The 20271-nt window shown below is 42.1% G+C and overlaps 1 protein-coding gene across 2 annotated transcripts in view; it reads right to left on the bottom strand.

Moving 5' to 3' along the window:
- MTMR12 (myotubularin related protein 12) overlaps positions 1 to 20271 on the bottom strand; it is a 65676-nt gene that overhangs the window by 29112 nt on the left and 16293 nt on the right. For both annotated transcript variants that reach the window (XM_042952551.1, XM_042952558.1), the window contains exons 2-7: positions 11470 to 11530; positions 8730 to 8872; positions 7333 to 7405; positions 6232 to 6362; positions 4876 to 4969; positions 1336 to 1465 (exon numbers count right to left, since the gene is read on the bottom strand). In XM_042952551.1, coding sequence (XP_042808485.1) covers positions 1336 to 1465; positions 4876 to 4969; positions 6232 to 6362; positions 7333 to 7405; positions 8730 to 8872; positions 11470 to 11530 — 632 coding nt within the window. The remainder of the gene's footprint in view (positions 1 to 1335; positions 1466 to 4875; positions 4970 to 6231; positions 6363 to 7332; positions 7406 to 8729; positions 8873 to 11469; positions 11531 to 20271) is intronic.

Genomic DNA, 20271 nt, shown 5'->3' with positions numbered 1-20271 from the left:
CTTTAAAAATGTAGGTCAGATCACATCACGCCTCTGCTCAAACTCCTCCTCACCGCATGATAAATTCTGAAAGCCTCCTACCGTAACCATCCAACCACCCCTCTGCGCCCTGACCTCACCCCTACTCCTCTGTCCCCTGATGACTGCTCCCCAGCCCCTGGGCTCCTTGCTGTTCCTCACAGAAGCCGGACTAGATTCCACCTCAGGGTCTTTGACTTTGCACTGTCCCCTGTGCCTGACCAACCTCCGCACCAACACCCCCCAGCACTCCCTAGTCCGTTGCTGATTTAATTTTCTCCACAGTACTTACTACCTTTTAATACACGCTATTCACTCATTTGTTCTCTCATAGTTTGCCTCCTGCCAGAATGAAAGTTCCAGGAGGGCAGGAATTCTTAGTGCTGTATCTCCAGTAGCTAGGTCACTACCTGGCATGACAGTAGCCACTCAAAGATTTTTACTGAATAAAGTGCCCAAGAAAAGTAAAGCAAATACACAATATAAATTCAAAAATGCCTCTAATCGTTTTACACTTGGACTACAGATAAAATGGAAAAAAAGACACACACAAAAAGACACAAATTCATTTCTGAATGTTTTAAGGGACACCTTAAGGTTTTCTTAAGCATGGTTTCAATGTGGGAAAATGTGGAAACCTCACATCCTGCTGATGGGAGTGTAAAATGGTACAGTCACCGTGGAAAACAGTCTGGCAGGTCCTCAAACAGTTAAACAGAGTTACTACATGAGCCAGCAATTCTACTTCTAGGCGTATATATAAATATATATACACAAAAGACCTGGAAACCTCTGTGCACATAAAACCTTGTATACAAATGTTCATAGCAGCATTATTCAAAACAGCCAAAAAGGGAACACAACCCAATGTCTATAAACTGATGAATGAATAAAATGTGGTACATCCATACCATGGAATCTTATTCAACAATAAAAATGAAATTCTGATACATGCAACAACATGGACGAGCCTTGACAACATCACGGTAAGTGAAAGAAGCCAAGCATAAAGACCACTTTATGATATGATTCCATTTACATGAAATCTCCAGAATAAGCAAACTATAAAGACAGAAAGTGGACCAGAGGTTACCTAGGGCTAGGGGTGTTGAGGGCACATGGGGGGCAACTACTAAGGGGCATGAGGTTTCTTTTAGGGCTGACGAAAATGTTCTAAAATGGACTGTGGTGATGGTTTCACGCTCTGTGAACAGATCTCAAAATACTGTGTACTTCAAATATGTGAACTGTATGGCATGTGAATTCAATCTCAATAAAGCTGTTTAAAAAAAAAAAGGCAGAGCACTGAATGCTTACCTTTCACAGACTTTATACCCTTCATTGACACTCACTGCTTTGTACTTGACACTGCCTTTGGTCCGCTCCAATTCCCAACACCAGTCCTTAAGTGTGTCAAACATCACCGTATGGTTCCTGGGATCGGTGGCTAACAAAACAAATTTGAAAAGACAAAATCTTGTCGTGAAGTACAAGTATTTTAATGATGTGAAAGTAGATCTCTAAGCCCCAATTTTGCCCACTAAGCCCATTTTTATCCAAGCACAGTAAATTCACTGCTTAATCCTAACCTGGTTCCTTTTTTTTGTCATTAACCCAAAATTATGACCAAGGGCCTGTCTCCTCATACTAGACGTGTTCCTGCTCCACTCCTTGCAAAAGTAATTTGTAGCTCCATTTTCAGTCATCTGACCATGAGATAATTTACATAACATAAAAGATCCTGTGAAGCACTAGAAGACAGGTTTGGCACAAATGCTAAAATAATAAAATATTTTTAGCCCTACCAACATGTGCATAAGATGGCAAACTCATTTGAATAGCATGTCAGATGCCTGAATGTAAATCTTCCCTCAGTTTGAAGATGACCGCCAGCAAGAGGATTTTCCAGTGTGACACCTGGTTACTAAAGGCCATCACCAGATCACACAGCCACAGTGAGGGTTGGGGCTTATAAAGGACAGCACCCTGGTGATGGAGAATTCTGCCCCTCACCCTGCCCTGCTACTCCCTGCTAGGAGGAAATGTCCAGGAGCGTTACTCTTGCAACCCGACAGATGTGTCCGTGGCCCTCTCCCAAGCCATAGACTGCAGGGTGGCACGCACCAAAACAGTCTCAGGTATTTATGCAAATCAGTTACTTCAAGCCCTTTGTTGCACATCAAAACATACACACACACACAAACAAAACCCAAGACTTTTGGGAAAAACAGTGTTTGATAAAACTCCCCCATGCTTTTTTTTTTTTTAAAGAGACAAAGAGAATGTGAACAGGGGAGGGGCAGAGAGAGAGGGAGACAGAATCCCAACCAGACTCCCCAAGGTCAGGGCGCAGAGGCCAACGCAGGGCTCTAACTCATGAACCGAACTGTGAGAACATGACTTGAGCCAAAATCCAGAGTCAGATGCTTAACCGGCTGAGCCACACAGGCTCCCCTCCCCCATGATCCTTTTAATCAAATCATATCATAGTACAAAAGATAATAGGAATAATGACAAAAACAGTGATTACACTTATATAGCCCTTAGTACGTGCCAGGTGCCGTTCTGAGAATATTATATCTTATTAACTCAATCTTCATAATCCTACAGCGTATGCAATATTAATCTTCCATTTTATAGATGTGGCACAGAAAGGTCAAGAAACTTGCCTAAGGTCACAGAGCTAAGCAATGACAGAACCAGAATTAAAACCCAGGCAGCTATAAGGGATTTCCATAAAGTAATAAATGCAAAAAAAAAAAAAAAAAAATTCCCCATGAACACAAATAATAATACTCCAATTCAAAAACAGATAATATTCTTAGCAACACCAGTAAGTCCTTCCCTAAAATGCTATGTCTTCAGTATTCAGGACCTTTCAGCCAAATCACATTCATGAATTATCAAGCCAGGAAATAACTAAAGATGTTCAGATTGCAAAGCACCCATCTCTACACACCCCTACTCAATGCAAAAGCTAATTGGTCAATTAGCATCTATCAGTTATAACATTTACTTCTCAAAAAATGGGGGTGGGAAGGAGGATAAGAAAAAGATGGAATTAAAATAGAATAAAAGATGCCACATATCCTCGGCCTTCTGGCACACACAAAAAAGGCACCACACGGTGAAGAAACTGCCAGAGTCGATCAAACGAAGGGCTTTGGAATACAGATCAACCTAGTGTTGGTGAGCCAAGAAACTGTCCTATGTAGAGTCTGGACCAAGAATCAGGATATAAGGAAAAAGCAGAATTCCTAAAAATAGAGTATGATTTTTCAAATACAAACTCAATAAGTGTTTATAAAAATTACAGTAACCAACAAGTAAGTCATATTTTGTGTATCTCATATTGCAACAAGCTATTATAAGCCAGTTACCCAGCACTTATATGTACAGCTCCAGTGAAAAGATCTGTCATTCACAAAGATGAACTTATGAAATTAAGGAACTAATTTTATGTTCAGTCTAACAGTAGAGCTGAGCATTATCTTAAGTTAGTGTGTAATCAAGTCTCTAAACATAATCCACCCCAAATAATATGCAGTTACACTTTCAATTAACCCTCTTTAACTTACTGCACCTTATATGCCACACATTTAACAATTTATAATCTTCACGACACTTCATCAGAGGCATGAATGCTGCTGTTTTGAAAATGAGAAAACAGATGCCCCAAGAGTTTAGTGTCATCCCCAGGATCACACAGCTACTGAGCAGCTGGGCAAGGATTTGAATTCAGGTGGGACAGACACCAAAATTCGCAGCTCTTCTACTAGGTCACCATAGTTCCCAAAAGGCAACCTGCTCTTTCAGATATCTACATCTCTGCACGTGCTAATCCCTCTGCCTAAAATACGCCTCCTCGCCCACCAGACACTCCCATACCTCCACTATCTGCTCAGGCACCCCCTGTGCCCTGTGTCCCTGGCAGGCCCTTCCACCAGAGGACACAGCTCTCCGCTGCCTCTGCTTGACTTGATGCTCAGAGGATGGGGATTTAGTTGTATTCACATCCATCCCCACAGTCCTGACCCACAGCAAGCGTTCAAAAAATGCCGACCAAATGAGCAGTTCAACTTTGTACTCCAGCATGCCACTTCTCTGACGAAAAGCATGTAACACCCAGAGTCACTTGACATCAATGTGACCTTACGGGTGATGGGCAGAGTGAGTGCACGGACCGAGGAGAGAGATGGAGGGAAGGTACAGACAGACATCTGAGGAAACACTGAACAGTGCTGGGCATTATTGATAGCTCAGATGACTGAAGTTTCTTAGTAAAGGACTGTTCCCTGAACTGAAGGGCAAACACTTGGGATTTTAAGTTCTGTAAGCACACTTGTTTTCTGATGTGCTCCCTTATGTACAACTATTCCATTTCCCCCAAAATATCTGCTACAGAGCACGTTCTGGTTGCTTAAAGCCTTTCTAGAATGCAAAACATTCTCTTGAGTGTTATGAAATGAGATCGAGTACATTAAAGTGAAAAAAAAAAGAACCCAGGAACAAACAGGATTATTTTAAACTTACCTGAATTTTGCTTCTCTATAGTCTCACATTCCCAGTTATAATACGTTGATTTTACCTTTCGTAAGAAATAATCAAGCCAATAATCCCTCACAAAAAGCAAATAAACCTAAAAGATAAATTACAGCAACAAAGATTGCAGGAAAAAAGAAAAAAGTTTTTTTCTTTTCTTTTCTTTTTTTTAATAAGAATCTTGAATGAATCACCGAAGCAAGAGGCAACCAGTTGCTAGGAGAGAGGAAAAAGCTCATGGATGGGTTTTCTCCTGCTAGTTTCTGTAGGAATTGAAAGGGTCTGCCTGCAAATTACAGCCCAGAAGACACTCACCTGCGTGGTTTTGTGCAGCAGCAGCATAGGAAAACAGAAACAATCGCTTCAGCAGTTTGGGAGCCTGGGTGTGATGGATTATGCCACTGACAATCTAGAAAAGAACCAAACAATGGGTACAGTCATGCTTTTGGCAGATAAACACTGAGTCTAGGTTTTTAGTCATGCTAATAGGCTCCTCTGGGCAGCACACAAACACAAACTCTTGTTGAGGTCTCTATGATCTTATCTTTTGGAATAATGCCAAATAAATGGAATGTTAACAATTTTGTCAGGTTTTCTAAGAGCTTTGAATTTCTAGGGATATTTTTAAAAACCGTCTAATTTCTCAAAATCAAGGTGCTACAGAAGCTTAAGTGCCATATTCAGATATTCTAAAAATCTGACACATCAGAGACAGAGGGCTATATCAAACAATAACCAAGACATTTAGCTATTCTGATCGACTTGTGGCCTTTACAACCTTCTTCTAGAAGATCAGAAAAAGAAATCAATCCATTGTGCTTTTTGTTTGAAGTTGCAAACTAAAGTATATTTGGATAGATGACTAAAATCATCATTCAAAATGAAGTTTCTGGCTTCTCTGGGACTTTTCCCTGTCTGCACCACTCATTTCCTGCTCAGAATAGATACCAGAGTCATGCTTATTGTTCTAACTGAACTCTCACACTCCCTAAAAGAAAACCAAGGATTTACTTGTAAGTGTGCACAACTCAACCGTAACCAGAAACAACAGGTGAGCTGCGTCCCCCTACCAGGTCTCCCCTGACGTATTTACCATTACAGTGGCAAGTTTGAGACCTTTGATACCTCAGTAAGACAAATCTTGGAAGTTACAGTGACCCCTGTAACCAGTTCATACAGTTATATATTTCAATTTGCTGCAGCAACCAGATTAAGTTTCTTAATGTCCAAAATCACAGGCCTCATTTGGTAACTCAGCTTTGCCCGTCCGACCCTATACCACTTCCTCCCTCCCGCATACTTCTACTACCTCCCAGGTACGAACTCATCCACTCCAGGAGCTGGGGGTCTCTGCTACTACTTTTTGGAAAGACTGTCAGGTGTGGGAGAAGAAGGTTGCCTCCTGACCCTGGTTTCCTACCTCCCACTCTTCAGTTTCCAGGAATCAAAACATTACGAACTGAAGAATTAAAGGTAAATGGGTGCCATCATAATAGACATGTTTTCCCCAATTCTCTCTCAATTCTAATCAAAGCATATGGGATTATAACCAATTTCACTTTGCAGACAGGCATGTTCCCCCCTCCACCATCATATAATATAAGCCAAAAATAAGAGTTAGTGGTAAAACCTGATGGGAAAGAAAACCTAAAAATACATGCAACTAGTTACCCTTTTGACTTCCTCTTCTTTTGTGTACCTCAGACAGAAGTGGAATACTCGGAGGTCTTTGCAGTGGATGATGAGTTTCTCGGGGTATTTCTTCAGTTGTCCAAAGAGAGTTTTTTTTTTCTCATCAAACACTACACATCAACGATGAAATCAGGAAGGGAAATCATGTTAGAAGGCAAAAAGTCAATGCTAAGGAAACAAGAAAGACTATTAGGACCTCTCAAAAGTAAGAGGAAAGGTACTGTCTTCTAAGTAATTGTGAGCAAGGGCCCGGCTCTGAGAATGTGCAAGGCTCTTCGTTCCTCTGCACGAGACCAAAATGAACTGGCCACTATCGGCAAAACTGACTCCAAAAGCTAACATTACACAAAATGAAAGGGAGTCACTAGGGACATGCTTTCAGGACACTCAACTCCTGGGTTTATGGCAGGGGCCCCTCCCTGTCCCGGAGTTCGGACCAGGCTGCACCTACTGGTGTTGGGATCTAAACAGCTACTGAATGATTTCTGAAAAAGCCCTGACTGAAAAAATAGAGAAGTGAAGCACAGAGAAGCTTGACCCTTAGCAGAAAAGACATGGAGTACAAATCTTTCTCAGATTAGACTTTACAGTAAAACCTACACAGCTAACATGGACAGCCACAAGTGTGATCTAGCATATAGTGGCCCTGTCTGGGCACCTGGGTGGCTCAGCCGGTCAAGCATCCAACTCCTGATTTTGGCTCAGGTAGTGATCTCACGATTGTGAGATGGAGCCCCATGTCAGGCTCCACCCTGGGGGTGGAACCTGCTTAGGATTCTCTCTCCCTCTCTCTCTGCCCCTCCCGGCTCATGCATGCATGTTCTCTCTCACTCTCAAAATAAACAAACACTTAATGGCACTGTGGAGTCTCAGAATAGGTTCCAAGTTCAAGTCCAAGCTCCCCCAGCTAAGTGACCCCAAACAAGCCACTATACATCTCAATTTTATCATCTATAGAACTGATTTAAACAAAATAAGTATGTAAAGAAATGTTAGTAAACTGTAAAGAACCATAAAAATATTGTCATTATCAGCTATACTTTCAAAGGCTGGCAACACCCCAGGGGAAAAGATACTTACCTCCATAAATCTGATCAACACAGTGGAGTGTTATGTCATTTTCTCCTATAACCTTATTCTTAAATTGGGTTTCCTAAAAGATTCAAAAGGAAACAACTGTGACTCTTTTCTGTGCCCTATTAAACATTTAAAGGCAGAACAAATCACTGATTTCCAACTGCACATTAAAAAAACCAGAGAGGGGATGGAAGAATGGGTGAGGGTGGTCCAAAGGTACTAACTTCCAGTTATGAGATAAATCGTGGGATGTAATGCACAGCATGATGATTATAGTTAATAATACTGTATTATATATTTGAAAGTTGCTAAGAGAGTAATTTTAAAAGTTCTCATCACAAGTAAAACAAATTGGTAACTATAGGAAATGACAGATGTTAACTAAACCTACTTTGGTGATCATTGTGCAATATATACGTATATTGATATACATCTATCAAATCATTCTGTTATACTCCTTAAACTAATGCAATGTTATTATTTATAGCTCAATAAAACTGAGGAAAAATAGAGTGTACACTCTAAAAAACAAACAGGGAGATGGAGGCACATTCCCCGAGTAAGAGATGACGAAGTGTGCAAGGAAAGCTGGTAAGCACCTTGTTTTCAAAGCCAGGCACAACATGCCATTCCTGGGCTGCTCCCAGGCTAACCGGCCGTGCCACACACAATCACTCTGGGAGGTTAGAGTCCTCACAAATGCAAACAGGTGAGTGACAGAGCTACGGGAAGCCAGGTTTAGGAAGCAAACGCTGGGAGATTCAAGTATCTGTGAATGCTGTCTTTATTTGCACAGGACGAGGAGCCAAGCCACTAGAGCAGACAGCAGCACAGAAGCCCACACTCTAAGACAGCCAGGGTGGGCTGGGACAGCTGGGTTTGCATCAACGTACAGCGCTCTCCGAGTGGCGTGGGCAGGCCTCTCCTTCACTCCACTGCCCATTCTCCAGGTCTTACAAGGGCACTGCTACTCAGGGCAAAGGAAACCCGAATTCAAGTGCTGCAAGCATCAGTTTCATAATCGAACTCAGTTCTTGAATTTGAGGGACAGCTTAGTACAGAGAAAACACGGGGAACTAGTATTAGGGGAGATTAGTGATTCCAATGAGTGATACATACTGTGCTGAAATACAGAAGAAAATAAGAAAAAGTTGATGGTGTCAACCTATGAAGTCAGATGCAAGCCAGCGTGACCTGGGGCACTTAGAATGGCCCTACAACTGAAAAGAGGTTCCAAAGGACAGACGGCATTCTGGTGTTGAGGACCTCTGTCATTGGTGTTTCATGTGTGTTGTGAGGGTGGCGAGCATGGTGGGGAATTGAGGAACTGGGAAAAAAGGACAATGGGGCCACAATTTTATTGCTCCCCACAAACTGAACCAAACGCAGCTCATACATACATCATTATCCAATGCAGAGTCATCATCGCCCAAGAAAGCAATCTTGAAGTCTGTGCAGACAAGTTTCCCATAGATCCCACGCTGACAGGAATCTTCCTGGACATACTTCAGCACCGTGCTGGCTTCACAAAGCAGCTGTTCACCTGATCAAAACCAAACAAGCCCTCCTCAGAGTCCTCAGGGAACATACAGTATGCAAACAGTAAAAGCCTCCCCAGCTCCATTCCCGGGAAAGACAAACACACACTACACCACAGCCCTTCAGAACTCTACGCTTTCCAGCACAGCGGGAGCGGCAAACCTTAGGTGTGGAGATGAAGCAGAGCAGGGACCACTCATAAGTGAACGCAAAATGGCTGATATACCTTCACACAGGGCATTTCTCTACCTTTTCACTGTGAACCAGGAAAGTGTCCAATAGGTGAAAATGATCTCAGCTACACTTGCAAGTGCAGACCTCAGTGTTCCTATTACTTGGGCCCAAGCAGGTAGGTGTGGTACAGAAATGAATGAAAATGAATGAATGAAAATGACCCTAAATGAATGAAATCAGAAAGGCTCTGGAACGTAGAGCTCAAGCCCACTTTGCGGTGAGAGTGGGCCATCTCTCACTCTGCAATCGCTGAAAGATGGCGGGTGCCTCCCTGGCCAAAGGGCTCGCAGGTGGCTTCCTCAGACACAGAGGTGCAGCTTGATCACATTCATTCTGGCTCCACAGAGAAGGATGGGAGGAAAAGGGAGGTCAGAGGTTTGTGAGAAAAAAATTGTTTCCTCTCTTTCTTAGTTGAGAGTATTTCCTCTCAGTGTGTTGCCTTTCCTGCTCTATCTGCATGCACCCCGCCTGCATGAGAAGCTGTATTTCCTGCAGATAGAGAGTTCTTCTCTTTACAGTCAGAAAGATTAGGATTTAGGGATAGGTAAGCATTCTCTGCTCCATGGAAGAGAAGTTCATGAGGGCTGGACATGTGGGTGAGAGCAGGAAAAGGAGAAGGATATGGAAGAAATAAAAAATCAAGTGCAAATATTTTAGAACAAAAAAAAAAAAAGGCATTTTCTTTCCCTTCAACAGACAACCATCTCAGACCCTCAGAATCTCCCTCTGGATATTCTCCTCAATGACTTTAAATTTACTTTTTGGCTCAAAATTCACTTGGTCTAACTTGCAACATGAAAATAAAGAAGGCTTTCAGACACTCAGACAATCAAGGGACACATATTATATTTTTCCACCTCCCAAGGGGTTAATTCCTAAGGAAATACAAAAAGATGGCTCAGTCACTAGGTCGGCCTCTACTGAGACCACAGAGCTTGAAGAAAACAATGAAGCTGGGGCCTCGTTATGGTTTAAAACAGTCCCAGAAAAAGCGCCTCAGCTGGTTCAAGGTGGAAAATATATGAGCAAAGCTTCCTGTGCTTTTTCAACTCCTAGTGTGAAACAGCTTTTAAGTGTGAGTGTGTCCCCGAGACCAGGCAGGCTGTGTCAGTCAGTGGCCGCGCACTGGAGACGAGACATGGGCACCAGAGCAGCTAACACAACACCCAGCGATGTGCTAGTCTGTCAGCAAGGCACATGCTGTGCCACAGCCACCAGCTTGTGTGTGCAGATAAAGTCTCGAATCATGGGAGGTGGGAGCTGGAAAAGATCATGGTCTGGTCTAAGAAATGGAGGCTGTGCATCTAGAAGAGACCTGAGGTACTCCAGGGGATGGGCGAATGCATGTAGCACTGAGCTAAAAATGAAAGTTAATATCAGAATCTATAACCCAAGAAAAGGAAGGAAAATGTGGTATATGGATTAAGGTTTAGGCCATTATTGTAAAAAAATAAACAAAAAAACATACAAACCTTTGAAATTTAGACACTTTTTTTTTTAAGTTTCAGGACCCCAATATATTTACCAAATAAGGTGGATCAGTCAGAAACTTGTGTGTAATCATATCCTCCCAATAAACTGGAATAAGGTAAACAGTACCAGAATGAGGCCTCTACTGTTTGGGGGGAAATATACCTAAAAACAAAAACTCACAAAAAAAAGGCTACTGGGATTAGAAAAAAGAAAATGGAAGAACTTAATGCACAATTCCCAGGACAGCCCCACATATGGAAGGGGACAGACCACCAAGTAGTTTCCGTTTCTGAATTCAGAAATGATTAAAGCTTGACTGAAAGTATAGAGTCACTCTCTTCCATCTCAAAAATATCCAACCAATCCAGACTCCTCAGTGATGACCTCAGAGCAAAACCCTGGCAGTCCCAAGGTTAGTAAACCACAGCCTGCCTGGCACTTATGCTCAGATGCAGAAGACCACAGGTGAGGCCACCCACCAACGCTGCTGCGGGGGGTCTGGGCAGCCGTGCTAGTCTAGGGCAGCTGCATGGGGAAGTGGGATGTAGGGCTCTGGAGAGGACCAGAATTTTCCTGACTGAAGACCAGAATCCTGGATGTGTCCAAGTACAGTGACGCAAAAAAGGCTTATTTGCTTGTGAAGGAGGTGAATTTGCCAGGTTGATTTTCATCAACTTGCGGGGAGGGGGAAACAAAAATTCTTGGCAGAGGTTATAATACTCAGACCTAATATGTAGTGATTGAACTAAAGACCTTGATATTTTTGTCCAACTCATTCCTGTTATATGCCTTCTGGATGAAAACAAAGGAGTTTATATATAGCAATACTAGGGATGACATAATTTATCACTGGCTTTGAGTGGCACATGAGGTCTGATGCTAAACGACCATTACCTGGCAACAAGTGAAGAGTGACTTCCTTCTCTGTTACTTCCTTCTCGTTTGTGTGAATTTCCTAAAAGAGAAGAGCAAAGGGTAATATTTTTCTTTAAGGGCTCAAAATGGGTAACATAAAGCCATGTTTTCGAATACACACTAAATGTCACATACCCTCAGGAGTTTTTTGACAAGCTAGTTACTTTTTAAAAATGTATTTTTAACAAAAAGACAGAAAATTCCAGCAAATTAGTCCAGTGCACTAACCTATTTGGGATTGACAACTATTAGTTGCCCCCAGTGGAGGGGCAGGGATGAGCACTCCCTACCTAAAGGAACAACTGTTACACAGAAAGTAAGGCAGCTCAAACACAGAGTCAGAGAGGGAATGGAAGACATTTCACAACATGGCTCCTCTCTTCCTCCAGTGAGAATCAAGGATCGAAAACAAAAGATGACTGTGTGTTCTTGAGAAATAATAGATATATGTAAAGGGTTTGAAGAACAGGAAAATATGAATGTATCAAGTCAGTACTCGACCCACCTACTCTGTAGCATACCAAGACCCAGTAAAGGCAGATGGGAACATTCTAAATTACCTAAAACCACGGCACCTAGGTGGCTCAGTCGGTTAAGCATCTGACTCTTGATTTCAGTTGTCATGATCCCGAAGTTTTGTGAGTTTGAGCCCCATTGTCAGGCTCTGCACTGACCCTGCAGAGCCTGCTTGGGTCTCTCTCTCTCTCTTTTTCTCTCCCTACCTGCCCCCCCACCCGCCCCCGTCTACACACACACACACACACCTCCCCGGCTCATGCTCTCTCTCAAAATGAATAAACTTAAAAAATAAATAGATTGATAATAACCTATAAATAATAAATTATTTTTTTAACTTTTTAATTTTTTTTAATGTTTATTTTTGAGACAGAGAGAGACAGAGCATGAGTGGGGGAGAGGCAGAGAGAGAGCGAGACACAGAATCAGAAGCAGGCTCCAGGCTCTGAACTGTCAGCACAGAGCCAGATGCGGAACTCAAACCTACGAAAGGTGAGATCATGACCCGAGCCGAAGTCGGATGCTCAACCGACTGAGCCACCCAGGTGCCCCTTTAAACTTTTCTTAAACATTTATTTTTGAGACAGACAGCACAAGCTGGGGATGGGCAGAGAGAGAGGGAGACACAGAATCTGAAGCAGACTCCAGGCTCTGAGCTGTCAGCACAGAGCCCAACACGGAGCTTCAATTCACAGATCACGAGATCATGACCTGAGCAGAAGTCGGATGCTCAACCGACTGAGCCACCCAGGCGCTCCAGTTATTTATTTATTAATAAATAATAAAATAAACAAATAACCTAAAACCACAAGGCACTGCCATGGGATATAATCACTTCTGATAAGGAATCAAAGCCAGGTTTTATGTCACTGTTTCTCAATGAAAATATCTTCAAATGCCTTCATGTTGGGTTCACTGTTTATTGGGTATTCAAACATAATTAGCAATCCTTAATGAGTTAATGGAACAAAGCAACAGTCATAAGTGGCTGTTAACATAACAAGAGAGGCCTGGTGAGTCTCCTAAAGCAATCTACCACACCATCTATTAAGTATTCTTGCCAAAATATCTAACTTCAATCAGCTTGACTTTCTATGTCAATCTACCAATTTATAAGAAACACTGGGACAGGAGAAACATGTTAAATGACACCATGGGGATGCAACAAGTCAAATCTTAACTGTGGAAAATTCTATAAGACACAACCAACTTTGTCAACAAAGAAAACTGGAATTTGTTTTGTTTTTTGGCATAAGGCTCTGGGTGGTAGGAGTTTTCTAAAATTGTTAATTCAGGTTGAAATAAGCATTACAAGAAACTTGGGAACAGCCGAGGCAGGAAGAAGCAAGACAGCCTATCTTAAGGCAGAAGAAGAAAGTCAGAGCTGTTTCAGAGAAAGAGCGGTTTCAGAAAATACACCACTCTGAGTGTGATGTATTTTAGAGATGCCCACAGTTTACATCCCAGAAGATGCTAATAAATCAAGTCCTTCTGAGGCAGTGCTTCTTAGATGTGGGGAGTGTTCCATCACCTGTGGATCTTGTTACCTCTTTAAGTGCTCAGGCCTCACCACGAGTGTAAAAAATCAGAGTGCAGGGGATGCAACTGGGCCTTTGGTTGTGCAAAAAGCTCCCCAGATGATTCTGATGCATTGCTCTATGTTGTGCAAGAGGGACTATATTGCATATGTAAATGCTACGAGTGTTTTGGTAATTTAGAAATTCTCATAGAGTTTTCATCGTCTGTTATTGGCACAGAACTAAATGAAAGCACTATTATTTTTGACAGGTCTATCATCTTTCTCTGAGGACAGAGCAAAACGATTCATTAAATTCAATCACCTGTTAGAAAACTAGTGATCATCTTGACTAGTGCCTGGAATTCAGTTCAAACACTGCAGCCAGCTTGGAGAGGGCTACCCTATTGTTTTGTCTCCAAAAGTAGCATCTTCCAATGATAAAGAATTTACACTACTTAAAACTACCTACATCAATTCCTGAAATGGTCGAATTCTTTCTTTACATTCCATAAACAAAACAATCAGGAGACACCTTTTAGGATTCTGTCCTGCCGAAAACTCACTTTCCCTAAACAACTGTTCTCTGCTCCCCCAACTTCCTGGGGTGAACCCACCTCCTCCCCATCAAATGCCTGGGGAAATGGAAGTGCTAATCATTTTATGTCAACTGCACACATTGACTATAACGATAATAACCAACATTTATTAAGCTTCTATTATGTGCCAGGTAAGTGCTCTTCATTAGTATCTCATTAATCCTCATACAGAGGTATGAGCACTAGTATTATCTCCATTTAAAGATGAAACTGTGGCTTAAAGAGGTTCAGGAAATTTCCTTTTATAGGAAGTAAGTCACTAAGCAAGGATACAGCCCAACCCCCAACAAGCTCCAGAGCCTACATTCTTCACTGCTGAGTACTGCTTCTAACAAACATGGTCTCCAGTTTCCTCCTACAAAAGGGAGAACAGCTGTAATATCCACTGCCTACAGTAGGAAACTAGTCTCCTATTACAAAACTGATTTGGACAAATTAGAAAAACTCCCTTAAGAGAACTGCACTTCACCGTACAGGACATACAGGACAAAAGCATGTGAAAGCTAAAGTCAGCTAACACTCCTGAGAATCTGCTGAGAAGCTGAAAAGCAGCCTGCTTGTTTTCATTCCATTAATTCTCAAAAAGTAAATTCTCTAGTTTTTTACCAAGTTCATATTTAAGGTGCCCATCTTCTCAAATGTGTGATCGACCCAGGGCACCTCAGGAAAGGCAAAAATGGGTCCTGCCAGAAGATCGCTGATCTTGAAAAGAACAGGGGTGTGTGGAGGGCGATCCCACAACCAAGCTCTCATCAGGCCGGAATGCTTATATATACCAAAATGCTTCACATCAACCCTTCACTGTTTGTGAGGGCCTGGAGTCAAAAACTGAAGTTGTTATTCTCAGCTTAATTTCATCCAGCCAGAAGGGCAAATTCCAAGAGCCAACATCCCTAAAGGTTCCAAAACACAATTTCTCTCAATCGCATTTGGCACCAAAATGCTAAAAAGACAAAACACAGACATTTTATTTCCTCAAAGTCGCTCCATGCTCTAAAACGGACATTTAATACACTTGTTTTCTCCGCTAAAACAGAAAATCTGAAGGGGAAAATGTATTTGCACCCACATATTAGGTGGGAATGAAATTTACCTTTTTTTACAGCAGAAAGCTGTATTATTAATACAGCATTGTACAAATAATTTTTGTTTTCCCTCTTGTTTCTCCAAACTTCTCTCAGTGCCTGCACTACAATAAGGATACAGATGTGGCCACAGTTCAAACCCTGCTCTGCTATCTATAGACGTGACCTTGGGCATAACATTTAACCTGAGTTTTGGTTTGTTCCAATGTAAATGGAAACAATACTACCTAATATGAGGCCTGAAGAAAAATGTGTACCAACACCTGGCACACATGTTCAGTAAATGAGAGCTGTAATTGTTGGACATAGCAGTATCTGTGCTTCTTGATTTCCTTTTCTTTCGTTCTCTCGTCCTTTCCTTTAAGGAATAAACAAAGAATTCAAATACATGAGAGGGGCAATTATTCAAGATTCTGTCACAGGTAAGAATAATTTCTACTTCTCTCTCAGTCCTTTTTCCTACATTAAACTACACTGAATCTACTCAGGAGGCCTCTCAATTCTTTTTTTTATGGATCAGAAACTCCTGCAATTAGCAGGAGTGTTGCAATTAGCAACACCCAAGTTGGTCCTAATTCTGTAAGACAAAGGATACAGGAATATGTGAAGCAAAGGAAAAAGAAATGGCATTTTTCTATTAATAGGATTTGTTTTCTAAAAGCCCACAATGACGGGGGCACCTGGATGGCTTGGCTGATTAAGTGTCTGACTTAGGCTCAGGTCATGATCTCTCGGTTTATGGGTTCGAGCCCCACTGGGCTCTGCTGACAGTGTAGAATCTGCTTGGGATTCTCTCTCTCTCTCTCTCTCTCTCTCTCTGCCTGTCCTCGACTCACACTTTCTCTCTCTCTCAAAAATAAATAAATAAAATAAAAAATAAAAGCCCATAATGACTTAGGTCTGGTCATTTTGTGTCTTATCTTCTACAACATGAAGTACTTTGAACCCATTGCAAGACAAAGAGAGAAAACTAATGGCTTCCTTAAAAGAATACCACATCCAAGGAATGGACCGCCCAGGCATACTGTACAAAAAGTAAAACTTTCTCGACTGTTGATTCTATTGAAAGTAGACTAAACTGCTGAACTTGAGAATAAAAACCTATAGAAACACTTGAGCAGTGGAATTTAAGGAGGCACACTGTAGACAAACATCACTAATATCTAATCCTTCTTTGGTTCATACTTCAAAATAATTATAAATATACATTATCCAATTCTTACAAATAATTCAGGAAAAAATAAGTACCACAATCACTACCATCAAATACCCATTCCCAAATCAAAACACACACACACCAGTCCTAAGAGGAGAAATAGCCTAGAGGACTCCAATAAATCAGGGTATACAAAGAGAATCAGAAAAAAACAAAACAAAACAAACAAAAACAAAAACAAAACCCTCCCAGGGTGCCTGGCTGGCAGAGTCCAAAAAGCATGTGACTTTTGATCTTGGGATTGTGGGTTCAAACCCCAGGTTCAGTGCACAAATTACTAAAAAAATAATCGTTTAAAAAAAAAAAAAACCTTCTTTCAAAAAATTGAATTTTTCTTTTAATTTGGGAACCTATCTCTTTGGGTGGTAGGGAGGCATCAGGAAAGACAGAATGGATTCTCATTGGCTACATCCTATAGTTCCTTCACTCCTGTATTTTACAATAGTTTTCTGAACTCCACAGAAAAAGACTGACAAATATGGAGATTCTATCTCAATGTTTTTGAGAAAGAGAAAAGAGTGATAACATCCGTTGCTTGTTGATTCTGGGAGAATGAACACAGTCGAATGGAAGAGAGGAGAAGCAGTTATCAACAAGGGTACAAGGAGCACCCATGTCTGTATATGGATCTTAAAGTGGGTTGGTTATAGGACAGGATGAAATTCCCACATGTACATCCTACTCCTGCTCATGCTGCACCCTGAGTGTGTATAAGGTGTTGTCTTCATGGGAGAATTTATTAGATGAGTGATTAAAGGCTGTCCAACTTGATCTTTAGAATTGGGTAAGTAACTACAATTTCTTCCCTCTCAACATTACAAATTACTACACATCATGACTCACGGGTCGCTTGTGGACTGTAGAAATCATAGGGGCACCTGGGTGGCTCAGTTGAGCGTCCAACTTCAGCTTAGGTCATAACCTTGCTGTTTGTGGGTTCAAGCCTCACGTCGGGCTCTGTGCTGACAGTTCAAAGCCTGGAGCCTGCTTTGGATTCTGTGTCTCCCTCTCTCTGCCCCTCCCCCAGTCATATTCTCTCTCTCTCTCTCTCTCACTCTCTCTCTCAAAAATAAATAATAAACATTAAAAAAGAGAGAGAAATCATAAATGTCCAATCTGTAAATGCCAAAGTGGATACTTCAAAGACCAGCCCTGAGAGGTGAATAATGACAAATATTTCTTGGGTTGTATGCATCAGGCATTGTTAAAGGGTTTTATACTTATTAACTCATGTAATCCTCATAGCAAGCCCTTGAAGTGGTGTTATTATAGCCACTATTATCTCCATTTTGTAGATGAAGACACCCAACTAGTACATGTGGAGGTGGAAGTCAAACCCAGTAGCTGGCTCAGTCTGTGTCCTTATAGGACATGCCGCCCTTACATGGAATGAAGGAAAACCAGGACAAAATAATCAGTGAATGTATCTGCCAGACCCACCTGAAACCAAGTTAAATCAAGATTCATACAGAGTTCCCAAGGAAAACCTGAGAGAGTGCTGTAGAGAGGCAGAAGGAAGCTGAAGGGAAAAAACAAACACCAAAAAACATGTGCCCCACAGGAGTAATGGCTGGCTGCAAGGGAAAGAACTCTGGGGCTTCTTCAACCCCAGCTGAGTTACCTCTTGTAACTTACTCCACTGGGTCTGCTTAAGGCCGAAGCCTCTATCACCCCAACAAACCCTCCAGGGTTCAATGGGAATCTTCTGATTCATGACACTCCAACCACAATTAATACTGCTGTATACTGCCTGGACAATTCTGTGCTTCCCTTCAAGAGCATGTAATCTAGAGGTCAACCTAAGAGTCCCCCTTTACACCTCCTTCTCCATCACCCTCAATATCCAATCTATCACCAAATTCCATCAATATTACCCGTTAAAAATGTTTCTAGAATTCATGTTCCTCTCTTATCTCCACCGGCATCACCTAATTCAAGCTACCACCTCCCATTTGGACCACACGCTTTGCAGCTGGTCTACCCACACCTGTCCACTTTCTGATCCATTCTCCACCCTAAAGCAGCAGTGTTCCTTTCAGCACACAGTCTGCTTTGCATTATTGGCAGGATGAAGACAATGACTTGATATGGGCCTGTGCAGCCTGGCCCCTACCTACCTGTCCAATCTGGTTTCCTCAGTCTGCACATTGGCCACACTGGCCTTTCAACCTCCCATACCTGCCATGCTCATTCTCATCCTGAGTTGTTTCCACAGGATGCTCCTTCTATAAAATGCTTCTCCTCTACTTCTCCGCCCTATGAAGTTTGTGTATCCATCAGATCTCATGACAAGGGCCATTTCTATTACCAGGTTCTCACAGCCCTATGTATCTCTCTCCCTCCTAGCCCTTGTCACAGTTGCAATTTCACATTTGTTCTATGTAATTATTTAAGTCTGTCTCCCCAACAATCTAAACTCTGAGGGTAAGTCCTTATCTGTTTTTATGCTCACCATATATCCCCAGAATCCAATACAGGCCCTGCACATGGTACGTGTTCAAAAGATTTTGTTAATTTCATGAGCAATGACTAAGTAGTGAGATGTTTTAAAGAGGTTTTAAAACCACTTGAGCAGGGACCAGAGAAACATATGGCTTAAGATATGATAACTAGGCTTGAGCCATTACTATAGATGGCATCACTAAATGCTCTAATCATATGGTAAAATGCTGGAGAAAAGAGTGTGTTCCACTGAACACAGTCATGCATGTGGTATTCATCCAGAAAGACCAGAAATTGTGAAGCCTGTCCAGTAAGAACTGTAGGAGCACGACAGCCGTGGATGGGGCTGGCGTCATCCCAGGATCCGACAGCCAATCCAACCAGCCTCTAGTGACAGCTGCCCGTGTGCTTACTTACATCGCCATCTGGTTTCAGAGAGGGGCCTGGACTCCATTTTAACTCTTTACTACTTCTATCCCACCATCCTTCAACTCTTGACACTCCCTGCCCAGCTGCCTAAGAGCAAACAGTGACAATTGTACTTCCAAAGCTATGAAACATGGGATAAAAGTCCTAGCTGACCCCAATTAAGTATCTTGGTTCAATGGGTAGGAAAAAAAGGTAGAAAAGTATGGTTCTTTAATAATTAACGAGAATTGGTTCTCCTAGTTACACTGACAGACTTTTCTTGAACTCCGCAAGACTCCTGAAAACCAACTCATTTGAAAATGATGTAAATTTTCAGGGCACCTGGGTGGCTCAGTAGATTGAGCGTCCGACTTCCTGCCCAGGTCATGATCTCACGGTTCACGAGCTGGAGTCCCACACTGGGCCCTCTGCTGACAGTGCAGGGCCTGCTTCAGATCCTCTGTCCCCCTCTCTCTCTTCCCTTCCCCTGCTCATGCTCTCTCCCTCAAAAATAAATAAACATTAAAAAAAGAAAATGATGCAAATTTTCAACAAACGTAGCAGTTACAAATGGACCAAATGATTTGTGTGGCACCTCTTGCGACTCCATCTGAGTGTGGACATTTTGTGCCATTACGGTGCAAAAGAATGGCAAAGACTGCTGTCAGCAGTCACAGCATGCCCACAGTTTCCAAACTAGGGTATCCCAGTGGCCTGAGTTCAGTCACAACAGTGGCTGAACATAAATGGGGAACAGTTCTACCACAGTGGTAGGATGGGAGTTGGGGTTTGTAGTCACTAATTCCTTATTTCAACATTTACCCCAATGTTTTGGCTACTGTTTGTTTTAAATTAAAAAGAGAACAAGGGCATGAATAACAAGTCTTCCTGTTTCTGCACGGTTTACCCCACAGATCAAAAGGAGCCGCGGGAGTACCACCCACCCCTAGGACCTGCCAGTGCCCCCACATCATCTAAAAAGCCCACCCCACGCTGAGC

Source organism: Panthera leo, chromosome A1, assembly GCF_018350215.1.
Source record: "Panthera leo isolate Ple1 chromosome A1, P.leo_Ple1_pat1.1, whole genome shotgun sequence".
NCBI lineage: Eukaryota > Metazoa > Chordata > Mammalia > Carnivora > Felidae > Panthera > Panthera leo.
This window is presented reverse-complemented; position numbering and strand designations above follow the sequence as displayed.